Genomic DNA, 19,770 nt, shown 5'->3' on the forward strand with positions numbered 1-19,770 from the left:
TTTAAGCTGAGACTAATAAAGAACTGCGGCGCACGTGTTTGAGCACACAGCTGGGCCGATGCCATGGTTACTGACAACGCAGCTTTGGGGAATTGATGTGTGAGTAGGTTGTCCTGTCGTACAACAACGTACAGACAGCGGCAGACTGCATGGACGCGCACGGGCGCACTCATTTTGTGCACTTTAAAAAGCTCTCCCCATGTTTACGCTCGGTGTTTACGCCACACTAATCTGTCTGTTATTTATATTCGGGCATATTACGTGACCTGTTCTTGTTTCATCTCGGTGAGTTGGCAAAGCGGATGGTTGTTTCCGATGTGTGAACGTGCGTTTGACAGTTTAGGGGTCTCTACCTCACTCAGACAGCACACCACTTGGACAGCAGGCACGGGCTGTGAAGTTTTGTAGACCATAATGTTAGATGCAAAAATGCTGCTGTAGTGAGCTGCTGCTTCTGCTTCATTATTCTGCTTCGCTCCACGCGTCTGCATCTGTTCCTGTGCATTTTTTTTTTTTTTGCTCACGAATCACGTTTCAGCAACCGGGTCAAAATGGTCTGGACTAAATCGCTATAGAAGCAGCGTCGATAGCTGCAACATTACAGACAAGGTCTAATTACCGGACTTTGTGCTGGTGCAGCCTACACGTGAGTCGGAAGCTGTTCCCAACCGGAGGCGCGCGTGCGCTCTAACCACAGAGCCGACGGCTTTGCAAAGTGGCAGCTCAGGGAACTATAGACATCAGTCTGACGCGCAGCTCCACTGGAGGACACGCACTGTGCATTATCTCCCTCAGCCGTCCGTGTGTGGGTCGGTGGAATAACAAACATTCCCCAAAGAAGCTCAGAAGAACAAAACCAGCAGCAGAGAAGAGATGGATGAACGAATACCGCATTTACAGGACAGGCAGTTCATGGAGCACGCAGATTTCTTGGGGTGAGTATCGCTCTTGGCAAACTCTGGCAAACTCTGTCAAATAAACTGCCGTGACGACCTGGTGAATAATTTGACACTTTCCCCTTTGCTTTAGGGTGGATTACCCGTCTCTCTACATGTGCAAATCTAAAAGAGGAATAAAGCGAGAGGATGGTGGGAAGGTGCGCGCGTGTTTTTAATTCTAATATGTAGTTTGTTTTAACATATGTTTCTTAAAAAAATACCACAAATTATACGACGCATACTCTAACTTTTGACTAGTATATTTCTGTTCTGATAAATTAAACGCATGTATTTTGTCAGCAGGATGCATACAAGTTACCACACCGGTTGATAGAGAAGAAGCGGAGAGACAGAATCAACGAATGTATAGGGCAGCTGAAGGATTTATTACCCGAACATCTCAAGCTTTCGGTGAGATCATGAAATTATTAAAAGTTTTATACGTACTCAGCACATGGTTTTACACGACAGGGACCTCGTAAACGGCCAAACGCAACCTTTGCTGTTTTTTTGTTTCCACAGACGCTCGGGCACTTGGAGAAGGCAGTTGTCCTGGAGTTAACGCTGAAACATTTAAACGCACTGACTGCTGTCACTGAGCAGCAGCACCAAAAGATTATTGCTTTGCAGAACGGTAAGATGAACAAACTAAAGCCTCTCATATAAGTTTTGCAGTTTTTAAAAATATAAATGAATTAGCTTTTATAATTGTACGAAACTTTATTAATCTCAGTGCTTAGCAGGACGTGTACATGAATGGAAGAAAGAGGGGCTAGAGTAGACTAAGTTTGAATTGTGTACTGTGTATTTCAAGATTATTCTTAATAGCGTATCAGTTCACTTTGCCAGTATACAGACATGCAAATAGGCTTTTGAAAGTCGCTTGCCTCATCTGATCTTTAGTTATGATGTGCTATACCTTACAGAATAATGACCCGTTACTCTATAAACTCTTCGCAGGGGACCGGTCGATGAAATCTTCTATTAATGCTGATCTGGATGCGTTCCACTCCGGGTTCCAGGCCTGCGCCAAAGAGGTCCTGCAGTACCTGAGTCAGTTTGAGAACTGGACGGCACGGGAGCAGAGGTGCGCGCAGCTAATCAACCACCTTCACAAGGTGCTGGCGCAGTTCCAGCCCGGTGCGCAGCCTCTACAACACCAGCTGCCTGCCGGGGACGCACAGGATGGTCAGAAATCTGACAGCCAAGCCAACTGTGTCCCGGTCATCCAGAGGACCCAGGGTGGAGAGCTCAATGAGAATGACACAGACACGGACAGTGGATACGGAGGGGAGGCTGAAAAGAGCGAGGGAAAAGATAAAGAATGTGAGCGCAATAAAGCGCAAGGACCAAAGGCAGTGAAAATCAAGCAAGAGTTTGGAGATGATCGGGCTGCCAAAAAACCAAAGATGAGCTGGTCTGGGAACGGGGTAGGGGGCGCAGACCCTACCAGGCCCGATGTGGCGTTTATGAACTCTCTGATGGGAATAAGCAGTGTGGGACAGCAGACACCAATTTGCATGCCTTTCTACTTCATTAACCCCTCAGCTGCTGCGTCTTATATGCCTTTTTTCGACAAAAACAACATTGAAAAGTACATGTACCCTGCAGCGGCCGCTCTTGCATCCCCTTTCCCTTGGCTATATCCCGCTCACGCCTCGGCGGCGGCAGCCGCGGCGGCTGCTGCTGCTTTCCCCGGGTTGTCTGCGCACTTTGGAGCCGCTTCTCAGTCCAAGGACTCATCTTCTCTAGACAACGACGGGTCATTCGAGGCTGACGCGGGCTCATCTGAGGACCGCGGGGAGAGTCCCGCGAGTGACGACGGAGAGGGTGACGTAGGTGACACGTCCCAGGAAAGCAAGAGTAGCTCACACGACCAGTTTCCTGCTTGTCAGAGGAGCTAATTAGTTTATGTCACCTCTCTGTGCATTCTGATGAGGAGTTTATGTATCTTAATTTTTTTTTTAAAAATTAGGCTACTTTTAAACCGGGTTTCACAGGAGTTGCTCATGTACAATATCTTGGCGAAAGAGAGGACAGTTGTGACGGCGTGTGCCTTTTGCACTTATGCTAGATTAAACAATCTGAATGATTATCGACAATGATTGACACTACACGGCCGTGTTGTGCTGGAGTTAGGTTTTTTAATCCTCTTTGATAAAATGTTTTGAAATGGCAGCATTGGTGCCAAACCTTTGAGTACTACAACAGTGCGCAATATTCCAGTCAATGAGTCTCTTTGGATGTATGAAGTTGCAACTGACCTCTGCCAAGATTATTAATAACTTGGCTGACTCTGACTGTAAATATTATTACCTGAAACGTTCATTACCATGTAAATGTGCACTAAATGGGCCTATAAAAGAGGTGGTCCTGGAAGTGCATAGATCCCTAACTTTGCATGGGTAGGCTGGGAGGCACATTACTGTCAGACCTGAGAATTGAAATCTATCCCCTCTCAAAACACACACACACACACACACACACACACACACACACACACACACACACACACACACACACACACACACACACACACACACACACACACAACATCTCCATCATTAACAACACATAAAAGTATCCTTTGTAATGAGATCATGGGAGGTGTTATGCGTAAATTCCTTCATTTCACTCCTATTAAAGATACCCACTTTCCTTTGCTTTCTGTACCCTTGTGGCAAAAAATAAATAAATAAAACAAATGTAATAAACTCATTAATGGAAAGACAAAGCCTTCATTCACAAGGCTTTGTCTCAAGCAAAGCCTGTGTCAAGCAATGTGTTTCCTTGACACATCCCCTGACTGAATCATTTCTCCACAGAAATGCAGTGACCTCCTGTACTTCCAGGATACATTGTAGGATAGCACCTTAAAAACTTTGATATTGAATGTACCTGTATTTCCCCAGCTGTTAAAGTTTGTATGTAGGATGATGTTGCTCTTTGAGTTACTCTTTTAAGTGCACTTTTTTCTGCTTTTACCCCCACCCCTCCACCCCAAAAGTCACCTCATCATTTTTAAAGTAAATCACTATAGTTCTCTCGAACCTTTCTATTGTGTTGTCTTGATATAAAAGTATGATTTTATTTCATCAATGAGAAGAGATACTGGATGCTTTGTGATGACTTCATGCAGTAAAGTGGCAGTTAAGTAACTATGCCAGATTTTACAAAACACAGCTTATTTCTGTCGCTTTCAGGGGTAATAATCACAATCAGATTTGAAAAACCCTGTACTCAACTACACATCAGGTCATCTGGGATCCTGTGCTATCATTATGTAAAACCACGCTTTTCCAAAAAAGAAAAGAAAAAAGGACTAAACTGGGAAAGAAAGTGTGGTCATTTTAAGAACTTTATCTTGACCTCTTTTCTAATTAATTCCTGCAAGTGTAGTGTTGTTCTGCTTTTTAAAGATTCTCATGTGACTGAATACAGATGATTCTCATTGTATTTTGCCTACATGACATTGCTTTTGTAGTTTTTCTCAGCTGGGTTTTTGCCTCAGATCTGTTATCAACTGTTCTATAAAGTGGCATGCGTGTTTGTAAATAGGTTTTTGTGAATATACCATGAAGTATACATGTCTTTGTCAATGTTGTAGAAGTCTATGGATTTTTTTAAGACTTAACTGAGCAACTGTTGCACATTTCGTTAATGCTTTACACATATGCTGTTCTAAATTATTGCTGATGAGTTGTAAAATAAATATCAAAACCTGAATTTTGCACATTTCTTCTTATTCTAAACCCATTCTGCATGTCTTCAATAATCAACAAGTACCTACATATGTAACATTTAGATCTTCTGAAACCATACAAACTAGTGGACAGTATGATATGGAATTATTGAATACAAATACTAGAAGTCCAGTGTGTAGAATGTATTGCTACACATCAGCTGACAGGTCACAGCAAAGGAATGTACATTAAGCCAAGGCTTTAAACAAAAGTCATGTGATAAACGGGCGATGAAGTGAGATTACAGTCAGTCTGCTCGGGCTGATGGAAAAACAAGGGGCCTCATTCCAACCTGTCAAAAGCTTTAAACAAGATCAAAACCAGTCTTTGTTGTTGCCATTAATTGGCTTACTGCAATATAATTTTAATCTTTAAAAATAACATGTTACTCCGATGTCTCAATTACTTTTTTTTTTAAAATAATTTTGGCAACAATGTGTTCCCTAATTGATGGAATAAGGCCCACACTACAAACTGTTTCCCTTTTATGTCAAAAAGTTTGGATTATAGTACAAAACCCCCAGAAAATTAGGTGTATAAATATTTTTGCTTTACGTTACCAAAAATGATCTTGTTAAAAAGCTCATTTGCATTTTACAAGCTCACAATATTTCTTCTCACTTCATTCTTTGGCAGGTAAACATACTCCTGATCATTTCCAACCATGTTTGCCTCTGCTATTTCTAAGTGAATGTCTCCACCTACTGGTGAAAAGCTTAAACACAGTACAGATTCCTTTTCATTTACACCCCTGGGCGGTTTTTAACACTTACATCAAGCAGAAGTTGTGACACATTTAATTTTGCCAGATGGTTTATTGAACCATGCAATCCATGTCATATCAGCAGCCTGTTACAGCCATACATCTGTCAACACTTTGCAGTATATTAAGGCAGGGAAAAACAACAAAAAACAGGTTATGTACAGTCAACATCTTATACTTCTCTAGAAGATATGCAGCTGTAAACAACGACCATAACTACGTGACAGTACTGATCCAAACTACAATATAAATGTGCTGCTTGACAAGTAATATCTAACTAATGTTACTTTGTTTTACAGCACATAGTGTTATGGTGACAATAATATAGGGAAAAAAAAACAAAAGCATTAAAACTAATGTATTTTCCATTAATAAAAAGAAAAAAATATTATAGATATAGATTTCTCTTTGCTGCTGTGCCATTTTAGCTTCTCTCACAAATAACTACTCACATTTGGTCTAAACTGGCTATGATCATTCCTTCAATGGCCCCACTAAAGATTTACTGTACATTATTTGAATACACCCACTGTGGAATTGATATAAGGCACTTTGATGTAATTAGCAGCTGGACTACAACCTAAGAGGGGGTTCACACCTTTGTGTCCGCAAGCACACACGCACACGCACACACTTGATTTACTACTTAATAAGGGCTTCATACCTTGGCAATTCTGACGCTCATACTTACAAACAGACTCTAATAGACACACTAGCTTAGCTGGAACTATCCGATCTATTACTACATGCCTCCATTTTTAGATCTAACAGATTAAGTGGAGTCTGGGTGCTTTGCACATTCATATATGGACAACATAATCATGCAACAAGACCTGCTAATCTTTGGCCACATGATACTCAAGAAAAACAAGCATAATACATTTGGCAAAAATATACTGTGAGGACATTACACAAAACAAAACATCCCATTTCACCCACCCCCCCAAAAACCAAACAAAAACAACAACAACAAAATCAGTGTAAAAGGATAACACTGTTTCAGTGTGCAGGTATTACTGCAGGAATGAGGGACTGCATTGGTGTAACTGTAAATGCACCGCTTGGTAATAAAACATACTAATCCACTAAATAATGCTGAAAAGTAAGAAAACATATTTAGAGTAAGCCATCATTTTGTTGCATACAGAATGTAACAATCTATAGTAAGGAAACAATTTGTGCATAGTTTTAATTTGGACAAACAAAGCGCAGGAATAGATTCTGATATGCAAAATGATGGATTGTTCACAATTTTACCTTAAAGACAAGCAGCTCCTTCACTTATTTAAGAATCAGTCATTATGCTGGAGAAATGACAGATTTTCAAGCGATACAGTTCATAGGTTCACATACCAAAATTCCAAAGGCAATAGTTTTGATTCACCGTGCTATGAAGAAAACAAAAATCATTCAGCAGGTACTTAAGTGAGAGTAAAAGTACATTAGGTGGATGTGTTTAAAACAAGAAGCCTGACATTTACATAGTAATTTATTGGTTCAGTTACCATTATTTAAATCATGCCATAACTTCTAACCATCTTTCATTCCTACCAAGTAATCCATGCCTTCCACTTAAAGATTACGTCTTCACACTAAAGGTTGTCTTAACTGAAAAAAGAAAACAAAACAGTGCATAGTAGTGTGCTACGGAGGCATCCTGTACTAAGATATCAACTTACAAAACAGTTCTGGGGTGAAACTGTCTCTTGACAGGGGGGCAAGATGTGTTGTTTCCACAGCAGAACTGTCTCACACATAGATCCCTTCTGGGTTCAGACCAGAGCTCAGAGGACTGTGAAGGACCCGGAGATGACTGGGCCCCGGGTGGGTCGACACAGGGCGCTTTAATGAGCCAGACAGGGGAACTAAATCTGACAACAAACATAAAAAAAAGAACCAAAATGGCAGATGATACTCTAAATACAAGTGCATTTCAAAATTTTAACCTCAATAAGTGTTAACTTATTTGGGCCAAACTAATGTTTCAAAACTTATGAATAAACTTGCATTTTAATGGTGAGAATTCCTATTGTTATTTAAAATCCAAAAAAAACAACCATTAGTGAGTGAAACATGCTGATGATGTAATGCCATGTACTTTTGCTATACTGGCACCAGGGGGCAGGGCTGAGCCATGCAAAGAATCAGCCGATGCGTTTCATTTTATGGCCAGGAACAAAAGCCTTCGTTGATTTACATTCTACACTGAAGGTTACAAGAAGATCATCATCAACCCTCAGTTATTACTTTTCATAATTGAAAACTATTACCATGAAGTGTATCTAAGAGACCCATTGCTATAAACAATTCAATTTAATTAAACACAAATGCAAATACGCATATATTATTACACCATCAGTATAACTAACATATCTAGAACTGGTTTCACTATATGCACAATAAATGGAATTCAACCAGTTAAATGAATTCATTCAAATAAAATCATCCAATATAAAGTAATTACAAAATAAAATTGAGGTTTTATTTACTTAAAAATAAGTTATCTGTTTTTAAGGTGGTGGGAATACCAAATCATTCCTGTGCATGAGAATAAAGGATTTATATATTTACACTTAAAAAAAAAAAAAAAAAAAAACATTTACATGCTGTCTGTAAAAGTTGCTTTGCAAGTTGAATTTTCATCTCTTAAGGCTTATATCCAACTGGTGGTTACTACTGTAAAGTTTTTCAGAATCAGAATGTTTTTATTGCCATATGGGTGAACAGGTTCACAGCATTAGGAAATTGCTGCGGTACTTCGTGCTTACAGAAAAAAACAAATAAGTATAAAAACTATAAGACAATAACCAACTAGCTACATGACGGTTCATTTCATTTGTTGCGTCACTTTCTCATCGAGTGCTCTAATTTATGTGTCAGCTCTCTGATGGTTTCCTGTAGGATGAGAGAGCTTTGGTCCAATGACCCATCACAGAAACTTTTGAAGATGTGAAGGAGTGAAGAATAAATAAAGTGAACAGCTGACACCAGATCTGCCTTTGTCCAGACTGACATGGAGATTATAGCCCACTTGTGTGGCAGTTTTAAATTAGTACTGTCCTATTCACCTACCACAGTTTTCAGCAGGAAACAAGTTTTTCTCACAAAGAAAAGTCCCCCTAGGTAGACTCACTGACATATTAAGCTCACTAGCACCCTTACTTTTTGCCTTTGTCTCCCTAGTTTAACTGCTAAGTTGATGGACAAGGTGAGGGAGCGCCATCAAGATACTTTTTACTACCTAATCTAATTTGAATCCCTAAAACCAAGTCTTGGCCCTCAAAAGGCAGTCTCTACCTGCTGGTCCCAAGGTGAATACATTCACCACAGTTTACAATCGGATTAAGATAGAAGAAAACAAACGCTTAAACACACAGTTGAGTCATTTTCACTCAGCACGCTGTTAAGATATGAGGCAACAGAATAATAAGCACCTCAATGGAACAGAATGACTTTACTAATGCGAATGGAAACTCAAACACAATCTGATCCTTCTGTACTTCAATTAAAAAAAAAAAAAAAAGTCACATGTTACCCATGTGAATAATAACCAAAGACAGGCTGCACTCTGACATACCATTAACTTATGTCTTGGGTCAAATCAGTTCAGATCACTCACTTATGTGACCTCTATGTTACAGACTACACACTGTGACCATAAAAAAAAAAAAACATACATAGCACAGTAAGTAACTATAGTTATACTCTTTACCCTTCAAAAGAAACAAAATATCTACTCATTCAGTGTTAAGAAGAAAATTTCATTACCTATACCAGGACTATTGTGGGCACTTCCCTCCTCAGCTGGTTCAGCCGGCAGCACTGTGACCTTGGTGCCAGTCTGCTTGATGAACTGCTGCAGGTTAACCTGCCTCAGCTCCTTGGTCAGCTGCTCCAGCTCGTGCTGCATGTCCTTCAACAAAACAGCAGCGGGAGAAATGATTTTGCAGAAGACGGCAAAGCATTACCAGCAGCTTGAGACAGGCTGACTTGTACAGCTTGCCTCGAATGCTCAAAACCTTTGTCAATCTTCATTTTTAAAATGAACCAATCACGTCTTGTAGGATAATAATGTTTGTTTATTATCAGTGTTTCTGACTGATTCTAAATGGAGTAAATAATACTCCATTAGTCTAGCCTTGTTCCTCTAAATCATAGCTTAGAGGAGCAATGCAACAGTTTGCTGACAGAATTGGGTGTTATGTTAGTAGCAGTTAATATAGCCTTTGGTTGTTAACCTCAAGCCTCCACAAATGAACAAATATGTGGAAGCTTGAGGTTAACAACCAAAGGCTATATTAACTGCTACTAACATAACACCCAACTCTGTCAGCAAACTGTTGCATTTTTGCACAGAATTTTGTTCTCTGGAGATCCAGAATGCTTTATACAAGTTAGATTTTTTTTTTTTTTTTAATCTTATTTTCTTAAATTCAGCTGCACTTTGCCAATTCAAAGGGGAAACTCCTCATTCATTTTTGTAAAATGTTTCAGTACCACACTGGAGACATCTCAGGTGAACAGATGCTTACTGATAAGACGGTCTCCCTTATAATTACATCATACTGCAGCAATGTTTTGGTAAAAAGCCTGTGCACTGCATGCATATCTCTCACCTGCAATTTCTTGCTACTTTGTCCAAGTGACCTGTCCACGGCTTTGCAACTGCTCTCCAGCTGGACAGCCTGTCTCTCTTGGGCCTTCAATTCTGTTTTAACCCTAAGGACCTGAGCCCGAGCCTCTGCCTCACTGACCCACTGGGTCTCCCGCCGCTCTCTCTGCAGCTTCTCTTCTTCCAGGCCTGCCTCTACACCCTGAGGGGGAGAGAGAGAGAAAAAAACAACTAAGGAAAACAAAGGAACAACATCCTAATATACACAAACATCACAAGAAAGACTCTAAGACCTCAGAACCAATGACAAACACATTAAAAAAAAAAAAAAAAATCCAATCACAGCAAAAGCTCCCACAGACAACACACCTGTACCATTGCCAGTTTTTCCTCAATCTCCAGTTCACAGCTCTGCAGACGCCCACGTAGCTCCTGCAGCCTTTCCTCCAGCTGTCTCTCACTCTCTAGCTCAATTTGTAGCTCAGTGGCCCAAAACTCCTCTTCTTCCATCTCTACTTCATTCTTCTTCAGGTGCTTCTCTAACCTCAGGATCTCTTCTATTAATCCTCCTACACCTGGGTTCCCAGCACACCCTTCGCCTCGCCCACCTCGTCCTTCAGCCCAGGCTTGGAGCTCAGCTTCATAGGCCTCAAGTTTCTTTTCCAGCACGTTGAGTGTCTCTCTCTGTAGACCGACCAGTCTGACCAGATCTTCCATGCGACAGGCCCAAAGGCTGGGGGATGCTGTCCCAATAGTGGGTCCCACATGGTGAATACTCCCTCCATTTCCTAGAAGAAGCCTTCGTTTGGCTTCGGCTTCACCAATTCGGCCTCCGCTCAGTATCTCCCTAAGGCTTCTGGGTGCACCAGTGAATGTGAGAGACTTGCGGCGGGGTTCGCGGCGGCGGAGGGAGCGATCGTTGGGATGACGTAGCTTTGCAAGTGGAGGGAGGCTCTGTCGATGCAGACCGCGTTCAGGCCCCCTAAGAGGGGGGCCTTCTGAAGGGGGTCTTTCAGTCAGTGAAGGGCCTGTGCGGTGCAGGATTAGCTGGACATCACCAGCATACTGGCCCCAGGTGTTCAGAGAAGCCACAGGGCTCTCATGAGGGGCTAGATGACGCTCAGTGTCCCGCCATTTTTCTACCAGAGTGTATCTCCCAGTGCGGCCTGAAAACACCACCAGAGAACACCACATTAAAAAAAAAGAAAAAAGTAACAAGAACATTGTAGATGATACATTGAGAAGATCTGCAATTTAAGCTAAAGATGCTTTAAGCAATTTTGACCCCCTGTGGGTAGAAAATCTCTGAAACAAAGTCACAGATGCAGTCGTGATGTCATCAATATACACCAATCAAGAACTGTATTAAAACCATCGACAGGCAAATAACTTTGATCATCTCATTGTAATGTTCTGCTGGGAAAACTTGACTTTTAGTATTTAAGTGGATGTGATAGTTGAACAGGACAAAGTGTGAAAGATACCGGTCTAGCCTTCAAACTCCAGAGATCCCAATCTGATCAAGTATCTGTGGGACATGCTGGGAAAAAACAAACAAACCCCAAACCAAAGGGCACCTTCCCTCTAACCTTGTGAACCTAAAGACATGCCGCCAGTGTACCAGTGCCAAGACACCCTCAGAGGTGCCACATCCATGCCATATTTTGGGAGCACAAGGAAGACCTACAAATATTATGCAGGGGGTTTTAACATCTGTGACTGCTTGGTGCATGAAATCTTTAGAACCGTGTCAGAAATCAACTTTTGTCTTAAAACATTAACACACACACACACAGGTTAAAATTATGATCATTGGGAATTTAACAGTTAAAAATTTCAACCAGCTTGGTTTTTAAAACACCTTACAGTGTTTTTGTTTTTTAGAACTGGAGTGAGAGCATTTAGTCTCACACAGCAGAGTACAGTCTGAAGATACTGTAAAAATCCTCTCTAGAATACAGACTATTCAGACTTAACAGGATGTAGGCTGCACAGATCTGCATTGTTGGGATGCTATTAAGTGATTTCAGCTCAGTGAGCAACCCTTTCACAGTACATTTCATTCAATGATTATAACGAAGAAATTGCTTTCTGCTGTTTAGGGAAAACCTAGACACAACACTTAGTAGTAGAGTGCAGACAGAATAGCTTTAAAAATGCCAAAGTGCCAAATCAATACTGATGTCTGATCACTTAACGTGGTGTTAAAAGCAAAGGAGGGGGCTCAGAAGTGCTGCTTTCTCAGTTTGGCAGGCGACTGAGGGATGAGTCAGACTTTCCCTCTTCCTCCTCCTCCTCCTCCTCCTCCTACCCTGGGCTTTGTGGGAAGTGATGTCAATACAGTATGCTCAAGTAACCCTGTTCTTGAAGGAGCCATATGGAAAAGAGAGAAGGGGGGGGGTTCAGATCTAAGAAAGTACCAATAAAGCCTATGACCCAGAGCATCTCTGCAGGGACTTAGCATGTAAGCAGGAGAGTCGACATTTGTTTACTTCATTAGGACTTACTTGACATCTTGGAGATTTAAACCCAGATTAAAGCTTTGTGGGCTGGCTAATGCATAAAAATACACTTGAGTGTTCTGTCTGTATTATAAAAGAACCGTTCAGTGTTTGTGGTATTAAAATCACGGAACTATACAATCATTGGTTCAGAATGTACATGTTAGTGTTTGCCTACTCAAAGAAAACTGATTTTATTGTTATTAGTCAACTATCAGTGTCTTTATACAGCAGGTGTAAACTCTCATGTTTTTATGATTGGTAACATTTTTGTGCAGAAATCAGTTACTTACTGATGCATGATATTATTAACAAATTTACACCACTGGAACGAAGAGATACAAGACAGTTCTTGAAGGTCATGTGGCAGCTTGCATCTTAGGTCTATTTATTATATAAAACAGGAATTATTTACCTATGGCCTGTGCCAGAGCAATCACCACTTCCTGGCAGGTGGTTGCCTCAGTGACCCCACAGACAACCCTCTGGACTCCATCCACCCATACCTTGAGCTCCATGCTGGGTCAGAAGCAATGGGGCCGGGTGCTGTGTGTTGGCCCCAACATTATTGAAGGTGGCAATGGCAGGGCAGCGGAAGCCCCTCTGATTAATTCACTGTGGAAAGAACAAGGGGAAACAGGAAGCCTTTAGTCTGGCTGTACTCAAGGCCAAAAGTATATGGTTCCTGCTTATTAACAAGAAGCCAGTTGAAAAGGGAAAAATAAAAGTATGGAGGTAGAGATGGGCTATTTTTGCAGTAGGTTAAAGTAAGAGATACTGGAGAATGGACTCAGAGTCGGGCATGCCAGGACCAGCTGGCCATAACGCTGTTGTTTTGTTCTTCTCTATGAATAGGTACATGTCTGTTGGGGGTGCAGGAAGAGGCTGCCAGCAGACATTCCCAAGGCCAGTTCCTGCTTTTGTACAGCTAATTGCATGGAAGCAGTGACGAAAGAAAGATTAACTCAGTTACACAGAGAGGACAGAAACAGAGAAGGAATGTAAATGTAATTTAAAAACAGAAGAAAGGAAGAGCTAGATGAATCATAGCACCAGGGAGTAGAGTTTTATTTTGGATGTGTATTCATGGCTCTAACATATTCAACACTGACAGAATTTTATATTCCCTACTGTGCAAAAATACAGCAAAATACAAGAACTTACTATTAGCTGACTCACACAATCAGCTATGTGGATGTGCATATGTAAACTGGTTACTTTTAAAGAACACATTAAAATGTAAATAATTACTGACAAAACGCAGTACATGAAACAAAAATCTACATGGAGGCATCCTTCAAAATGCACTTCAAGGACAGGGACCTAATGAATGAATGGCTTCACTGCAGATCTGTATCACTCTCCATGAATGTAACCTTCACTGCACCTACACTACTGTGTCAAAAGGTCCTTTTGTTCACCCCCCCAAAACAATTACACCTCCCGTATCCCCTATCGACAACCACAAAGTCACCAATGCCAGCCTGTCTGACCCTCAACCATTGCTTTTCTAAATATGGTCAGGACATTGGATGTGCTGCAAGATACCATAAGTAAGAACGGAGATACTTAGGATTTCTTATTAATATTTAGCACTTTAAGAAATGGCCCATAAAACCCATCAGGAATTTAAGTTGACATCTTTAAACTGCTTGTTTTGAGAATCTGAAAGTGTTACATAAAAAAAAAAAAAATGCAGAAAAGCAAAACCCTAGGTAGTTTCATTGCAGCATGTGTTATGCATGTATGTGCACTAGTGTCACCTTTGTCAGTCTATTCTTGGCACATTATGCTTGGAAAGTGCTATTATCCTTCTTTCAGACTGCCCCTAAATGGCATTAAATGGCTGAAGGACGTAGAGGAACAGGAATAACGGCCAACACATGCAGACGTTTAGATTATTCTGCAGTCATCATTTTGTCAAACTCTTTTTCCAGGGGGACATGGAAATAGTAATAGGCACTGATGCAAAGCAGTCATAGTGGATCTGCCAGTGCTGATCAGCCAGCCTGATTGGATGAAAGGGGGAAAAAAAAACAAAAAAAACTATAGCAACACTTCAAGACTAATGACATCTGGCTCAGAAGGATTTTTAAAAAGACCACTGCATGGAACACTTTTTATTGCATTTGCATTAGAAATATCTGCTGGCTGATTCAGTGCCTCTTCTTTGCAAAAGCTCTATAGGACTCAGGGGAATTTACAAATGTCACTTGGTTTGGTCCAGACTAGCAACATTTATATTCATTAAGATTAACCCAGAAAACCCAACTGATGATACAGGCACAGCGGTGCAGGGCAGAGTGCCATCCTGAGCTCTGCAAGCTCCATTCCTCTGGCCAGTCAAAGCCACAGCCTGGGGAGATGCCCGCCTGCTGATTTGTGCAAGCTTGTGTTTTGCCAAAGAGGCATTTCACGAGACAGAAGTACTCGAATTTCTGTGAATTCTACTTAAGCTCATTTGAGAGATGATCAGCTGCAGAAAAATGTCAAACCCAGAGGACTTTAGTGACTGCTCACATTTGTTTCAGTCTGGTATTGATTGAGCAACACAGACTCATGATGGAGTCCTCTTTGAGCAGTGAGGTGTGCGAGCAGAACCGAGCAGCCTGCCTGGCCGGCTGCTGGTGACACTTTTCCAGACCTACAGGAGCACACCAAGCTGGCAGAGAAAAGGCTTCTACTGGCTGCTGGTGTAAACAAGTTACCATATGCTCCTGTGGGTGTTTCAGCACAACCAATACATTTCAGTAACATACACCATAAAGAAATACTGTAGGAGTTTAATGTTCGAGCTTAAATATGGCACTGCATCTTGAATTTACAATCTGTCAGGCATCACGATCTGGCCTGCGCGTCATGCATTTTTGCTGTTTGCTGAACATGGAGATATTTATGAATAAAAAGCATTCACTGGAGTCACACAAAACAAGTGTGCTTGGTTCAGGAAAAGGCCTGTAGGGCAGTAAAGAAACCAACATGAGAAAAAAAATAATGTCACAAGAAAACACCAAAATTCCACATGAACTACCTCCCTGAATAGATACCACTACACTCTAGTTCCTGTCTGAATTTGCCAACAGTTGTTCAACAAGGTGGCACACAATAATTCTAGCAGAAATTTGGGCACTGCAATATCGATGGAATTCAAATACAAGAATCTTTATTAATAAAGATTTATAATAGAAAGCTGCTGAGATTTGAAACTCCCCCACACTGCTGTTAACTGAAGACAATAGGATCCTTCTTACAGACTGGAGCAACATAAGTCTTTTCAAAACCTTCCAGCCTATTACTTACCAAACTTTAATTCAAATTGCACACCCTGCAGAGTAGCATGTAATTACTAGCAATTTATACTCTGCTGTAATTGGTAACAGAACTGTTGTGAAATAGATCTCTGTGAGCAGCTAGAGTCAGACGTTGGTTTTTATTGTGGAGGCAACTGGGTTGAAATAAACTGGAGCAATCTACTTCTTCCCTTTTAGTTCTTCCAGATAATTATCAAGTGCTACAACTACATAAACAAGTATAATCCCTGCACCTCAATCACTTTTGAATGGCAAAACGTTTTAATTAATTTAAGACACGCTGACAGGATGGAACAATTGTGGGTAAAAGTTATCAGTCTTGCACTGGTGACCAGATAAAGAAGTTCCTCATCACAAATATGCCAGCCTAGAGTGTATACAATGTCCTGTGCAAGTGTAAACATCAGGGAGCATGGTAAAGACCAGAGACAGGCCTTGATCCTGGAGAGTGGAAACTGATAACATCCAGGGTATGCATTCCTGGGCTGTGAGAATCCAACAGGCCATGACTAAGAGATAAGAAAGCTATGGGTTCCTTTGCTTAGTGGTATTGGTGGTTATGGAAAATGCAATGCTATGCAATGACACATGCATCCCACATTAAGATAATAATGAAAAGATCACATTCAAGCTAAGGTTTCAGAAAAAGACAAAGCAGTGTTTAGATTGATTTTCTGCTTCCTTTTACAACTTATTCTGTGCAATGACAAAGATCAAATGTGTGCAATTCACGTAACTGTCAATTCATTGTGCAAATATTAAATCTGCCTAAAAAAAAGTTAGCAGGAGAAAATGGATTGCATTCAACATACTTATTTGTGTGTGAAGCCTTTTAAACATGTGTACCTTAGCTTAATGACCTGAACCACCAAATTAACCCCAAAAACAAAGACAAAAAGTGTTTCTGGTACTTCCTCAGAATTTTGTGTTTTTCCTCAGAATACTGGAGTGTTTGGGATTAAACCCCCATACAGTTAGGCTACACCCAGCACCCACAGCACTTGAGATCTCTCCAGTGGCCCCTTGCCCTGGAGCTAGACTCTCTCTCTCTCTCTCTGTCTGGTTGATATTAAACTATTACGGGTTGAAGCAGCCTTCCCCATTTGGGAGGTCAGTGCTGGCAGAATCTGGAACATCTGGACAGCACGTTCAGCCAGCAATAATGCCGCCTTTGTTCCCTTGCCATATTCTCTGCTCACTAGCCAACTTTAAAGAGCCAGAGGGGCAGGCAGCAGGCTCCTGCAGCAGGGCAGCACAGCGGGGCAACCAGAGGCCTCTGGCCAATTTTTTTTTTTTCCATGTTACTGTGGTTTGCAAAGCTGTAGCTGTGAGTCAAACTCTTGCGTACGCATTTATAGAACCTAAATGCTTTTTACAGGAGCAGCTGAAGTGGCAGCCACGAACAAAAAAGTGGCAATTATATTTTTTTCAGTCCGTAGGTGGTTGTTTTCAGCCTGGTCTTCATGCTGCTTTACCGAACGCAGGAAAGACCACCAAATGAAATGATCGCACTTCTAAACCTAAGCAATCCTCTCTAAGACTGCAGAGAATAAGATTGTGTGCAAGTGCTGCAACTCTACAGGTATGCTGTGCTGCACTTAGTCTAAGTGGTTAAAGAACTGGAGCTTTCGATGGAATCAGTGATTTATTTATTTATTTATTTTTTACGCAGATTATTTTATTATTAATCATGCACACACACTTTTGAGAACATAAGAGGTTGACATATTTGCAGAAGATGCTACAGATGCTTCAAGCCTACCCCATAACAGTCAGCAGTCTGCTATGAAAAAGGGCAAAGCAACATTTTAGGCAAACACAGTCTGAGAGGTAACGCTCGACTGAAAACATGTCGAACGATTATAGATGATAATATCTGTAAAACATTAACATGAAAGAACATAAGGAGCATTGTAAGGTTAAACAGCTCAAAAGAGAAAATACACGAGCACCTTTTAGCGTTGTAATGCATGTGTAGGTCGAGCTATAGTTGGTGTCGAGTGGGACGAAGCTGGAGAAATGGCGATAATGGGCTGTAGTGGGTCCAGAGTAGCCGAACTAAATTCTACTACAGAAATGTTTCCGTTATCTCCGCCTCACGCAACTACAGCGGGCTCAGCTGCGGCACAATCTGCGAATAATCAGCTTTGTGCGATAATAACCTTACCTTTTAGAGGATTCAAGTTAGTACTCCCTGTCCGGGTTGAAGTTTAGAAGGAAAACACAGGTAAACGCGTGAATTACGCAAAATTTGTCCTCCTTCTTCACCATTGCCCAGTAAATCACTACCACCGAACTGCGACAAAGTCACGTTTCGAAAACAGAAAAAATGGGGGCCTGGGAAACCCACCGAAAACAGATAAACTGACGCTTCAACCCGCAGTCCGAAAGTTTGTGTCAGTCCTCTCTGGGCAGTCTTTTGCGGTCTCACCAATAAGCTGCGGAAAATGCCCCTCTCCCAGTTTCATTACTCCTGCTGGTAAATACAGCGCACTGGAACTGGGACGCACCGCAAGGCATTGTGGACTGTTTAAAGCTGCAATACACTGTGAGGGGGAGGATGACTTCAACCAACTTTTACAGATCCAGGACTTCTAAGCAGAAGAATAATACCATGCAGTGTTTTTCTTGGATAAGACACTTAATCTGAAAATACTTGGAATATTTCGCAGAGACTGGGTGAGAAGTCGGGTACAATCTTATCACAAGTCTGTCCTTTCAGATATCGAAAAAGCTTTAAAACCATTCTTATGAACTCATACAGTTAAACTACACGATATAACATAAGAAGAGTGAAAAATAGGCATTCAAACCACCATCATGTTTCACATCCAGTTTTGTGGAGATACCATAAAGCCAAACTCACATAAAGAGTCTATGAATCGCTATTGTATCATGCATACACTTAACTGAAAAAAGTCACATTTGGTGTTCTGAACAAATTTTTATGTAAGAGTTAATGTAAAACAGCCACTGTACCTCGCACAGTGTCAAAGATTCATAATTCAAAATACATATATTATAATTTAATTTATAATTAATTTACATGTTCCTTTGGTTACTTGCAAATAGACAGCGTGTGGATGCATTAAAACTGGTGCAAATGATGAAGATGAGTCTTCAGCAGTGGGACTGTGTATAATTGGAGGCTTACTGCCCTCTTGTGACAGAACAGACTTTCCTTGTGATAACGGATCAGCTGGACCTGGTCGTGATAAAATATTTATCTCTAAGGACAGAGAAGTGGTGTTCTCATCAGGTTTAAGTGCTCTTAGCCAGCAAGTCTGGTTAAGTTTATATCACTTCATCAGAGTTTTTGTGTAAAGCTATAAATGTTTACTTAATTTTTACTGAAGTGCATTATCACTTTCTAAGTAGACATATCACTTTCACAACTATAGCACAATGGAGTAAGCCAGTCAAGTGAGTTTTCTTGCCTAGAACTAAATGCGGCCTCCTTAATATTATTGGCTACACTTGTGATTTCCTGCTATGACATTCCATAATGCCTGATATAAAAAGGTCTACTTTGTTAATTGTTCATATAGATTGTGGGATCAGTAAATTGTATACATCACCAGCTGCACCTGCAACACTGTGATCAATGGCTAGGTGCTAGAAATTACACACTGTATATGGCAGGCAGCTGTGGCTCAGGTGGTAGAGCAGGTCGTCTACCAATCAGAAGGTCGGGGGAATTGATCCCGGCTCCTCCAGTCCATGTGTTGAAGTTGAAGCAAGATACTGAACCCTGAGTTGCACTGGACTTACTGGTAAACCTGTGGATGGAACATGCCTGTCTGCAAATAACAGTACCTGTGATATATCTGTATATCAGTGGCGACATGAAGAGTTATTAGCTAATGTACTGTTGCTGTGGATGGAAGTTATTTTTGTTCAAA

General features: G+C 41.1%; 2 protein-coding genes across 6 annotated transcripts; one reads left to right on the forward strand and one right to left on the reverse strand.

Moving 5' to 3' along the window:
* The first annotated feature begins 102 nt into the window (after positions 1–102).
* bhlhe41 (basic helix-loop-helix family, member e41) lies at positions 103–4,664 on the forward strand. 2 transcript variants are annotated; one of them, XM_030730573.1, is made up of 5 exons: positions 103–935; positions 1,030–1,096; positions 1,239–1,349; positions 1,461–1,572; positions 1,899–4,664. In XM_030730573.1, the coding sequence occupies exons 1-5, from the start codon at positions 874–876 to the stop codon at positions 2,840–2,842; spliced, it is 1,296 nt and encodes a 431-aa protein (XP_030586433.1). In that variant the 5' UTR covers positions 103–873; the 3' UTR covers positions 2,843–4,664. The 2 variants fall into 2 exon arrangements, with proteins under 2 accessions (XP_030586433.1, XP_030586434.1); XM_030730574.1 differs by having other exon boundaries at positions 1,242–1,349.
* An 829-nt stretch (positions 4,665–5,493) lies between these two features.
* Positions 5,494–18,376, reverse strand: rassf8a (Ras association domain family member 8a). Of its 4 annotated transcripts, none has more exons than XM_030731820.1 (6): positions 18,036–18,376; positions 12,973–13,172; positions 10,426–11,222; positions 10,061–10,258; positions 9,213–9,357; positions 5,494–7,315 (listed from the first exon to the last, which is right to left on the reverse strand). In XM_030731820.1, the coding sequence occupies exons 2-6, from the start codon at positions 13,073–13,075 to the stop codon at positions 7,194–7,196; spliced, it is 1,365 nt and encodes a 454-aa protein (XP_030587680.1). In that variant the 5' UTR covers positions 13,076–13,172; positions 18,036–18,376; the 3' UTR covers positions 5,494–7,193. The 4 variants fall into 4 exon arrangements, with proteins under 4 accessions (XP_030587680.1, XP_030587681.1, XP_030587684.1 ...); XM_030731821.1 differs by having other exon boundaries at positions 18,219–18,373; XM_030731824.1 differs by having other exon boundaries at positions 18,300–18,348.
* Between the last annotated feature and the right edge of the window lie 1,394 nt (positions 18,377–19,770).

Source organism: Archocentrus centrarchus, chromosome 6, assembly GCF_007364275.1.
Source record: "Archocentrus centrarchus isolate MPI-CPG fArcCen1 chromosome 6, fArcCen1, whole genome shotgun sequence".
NCBI lineage: Eukaryota > Metazoa > Chordata > Actinopteri > Cichliformes > Cichlidae > Archocentrus > Archocentrus centrarchus.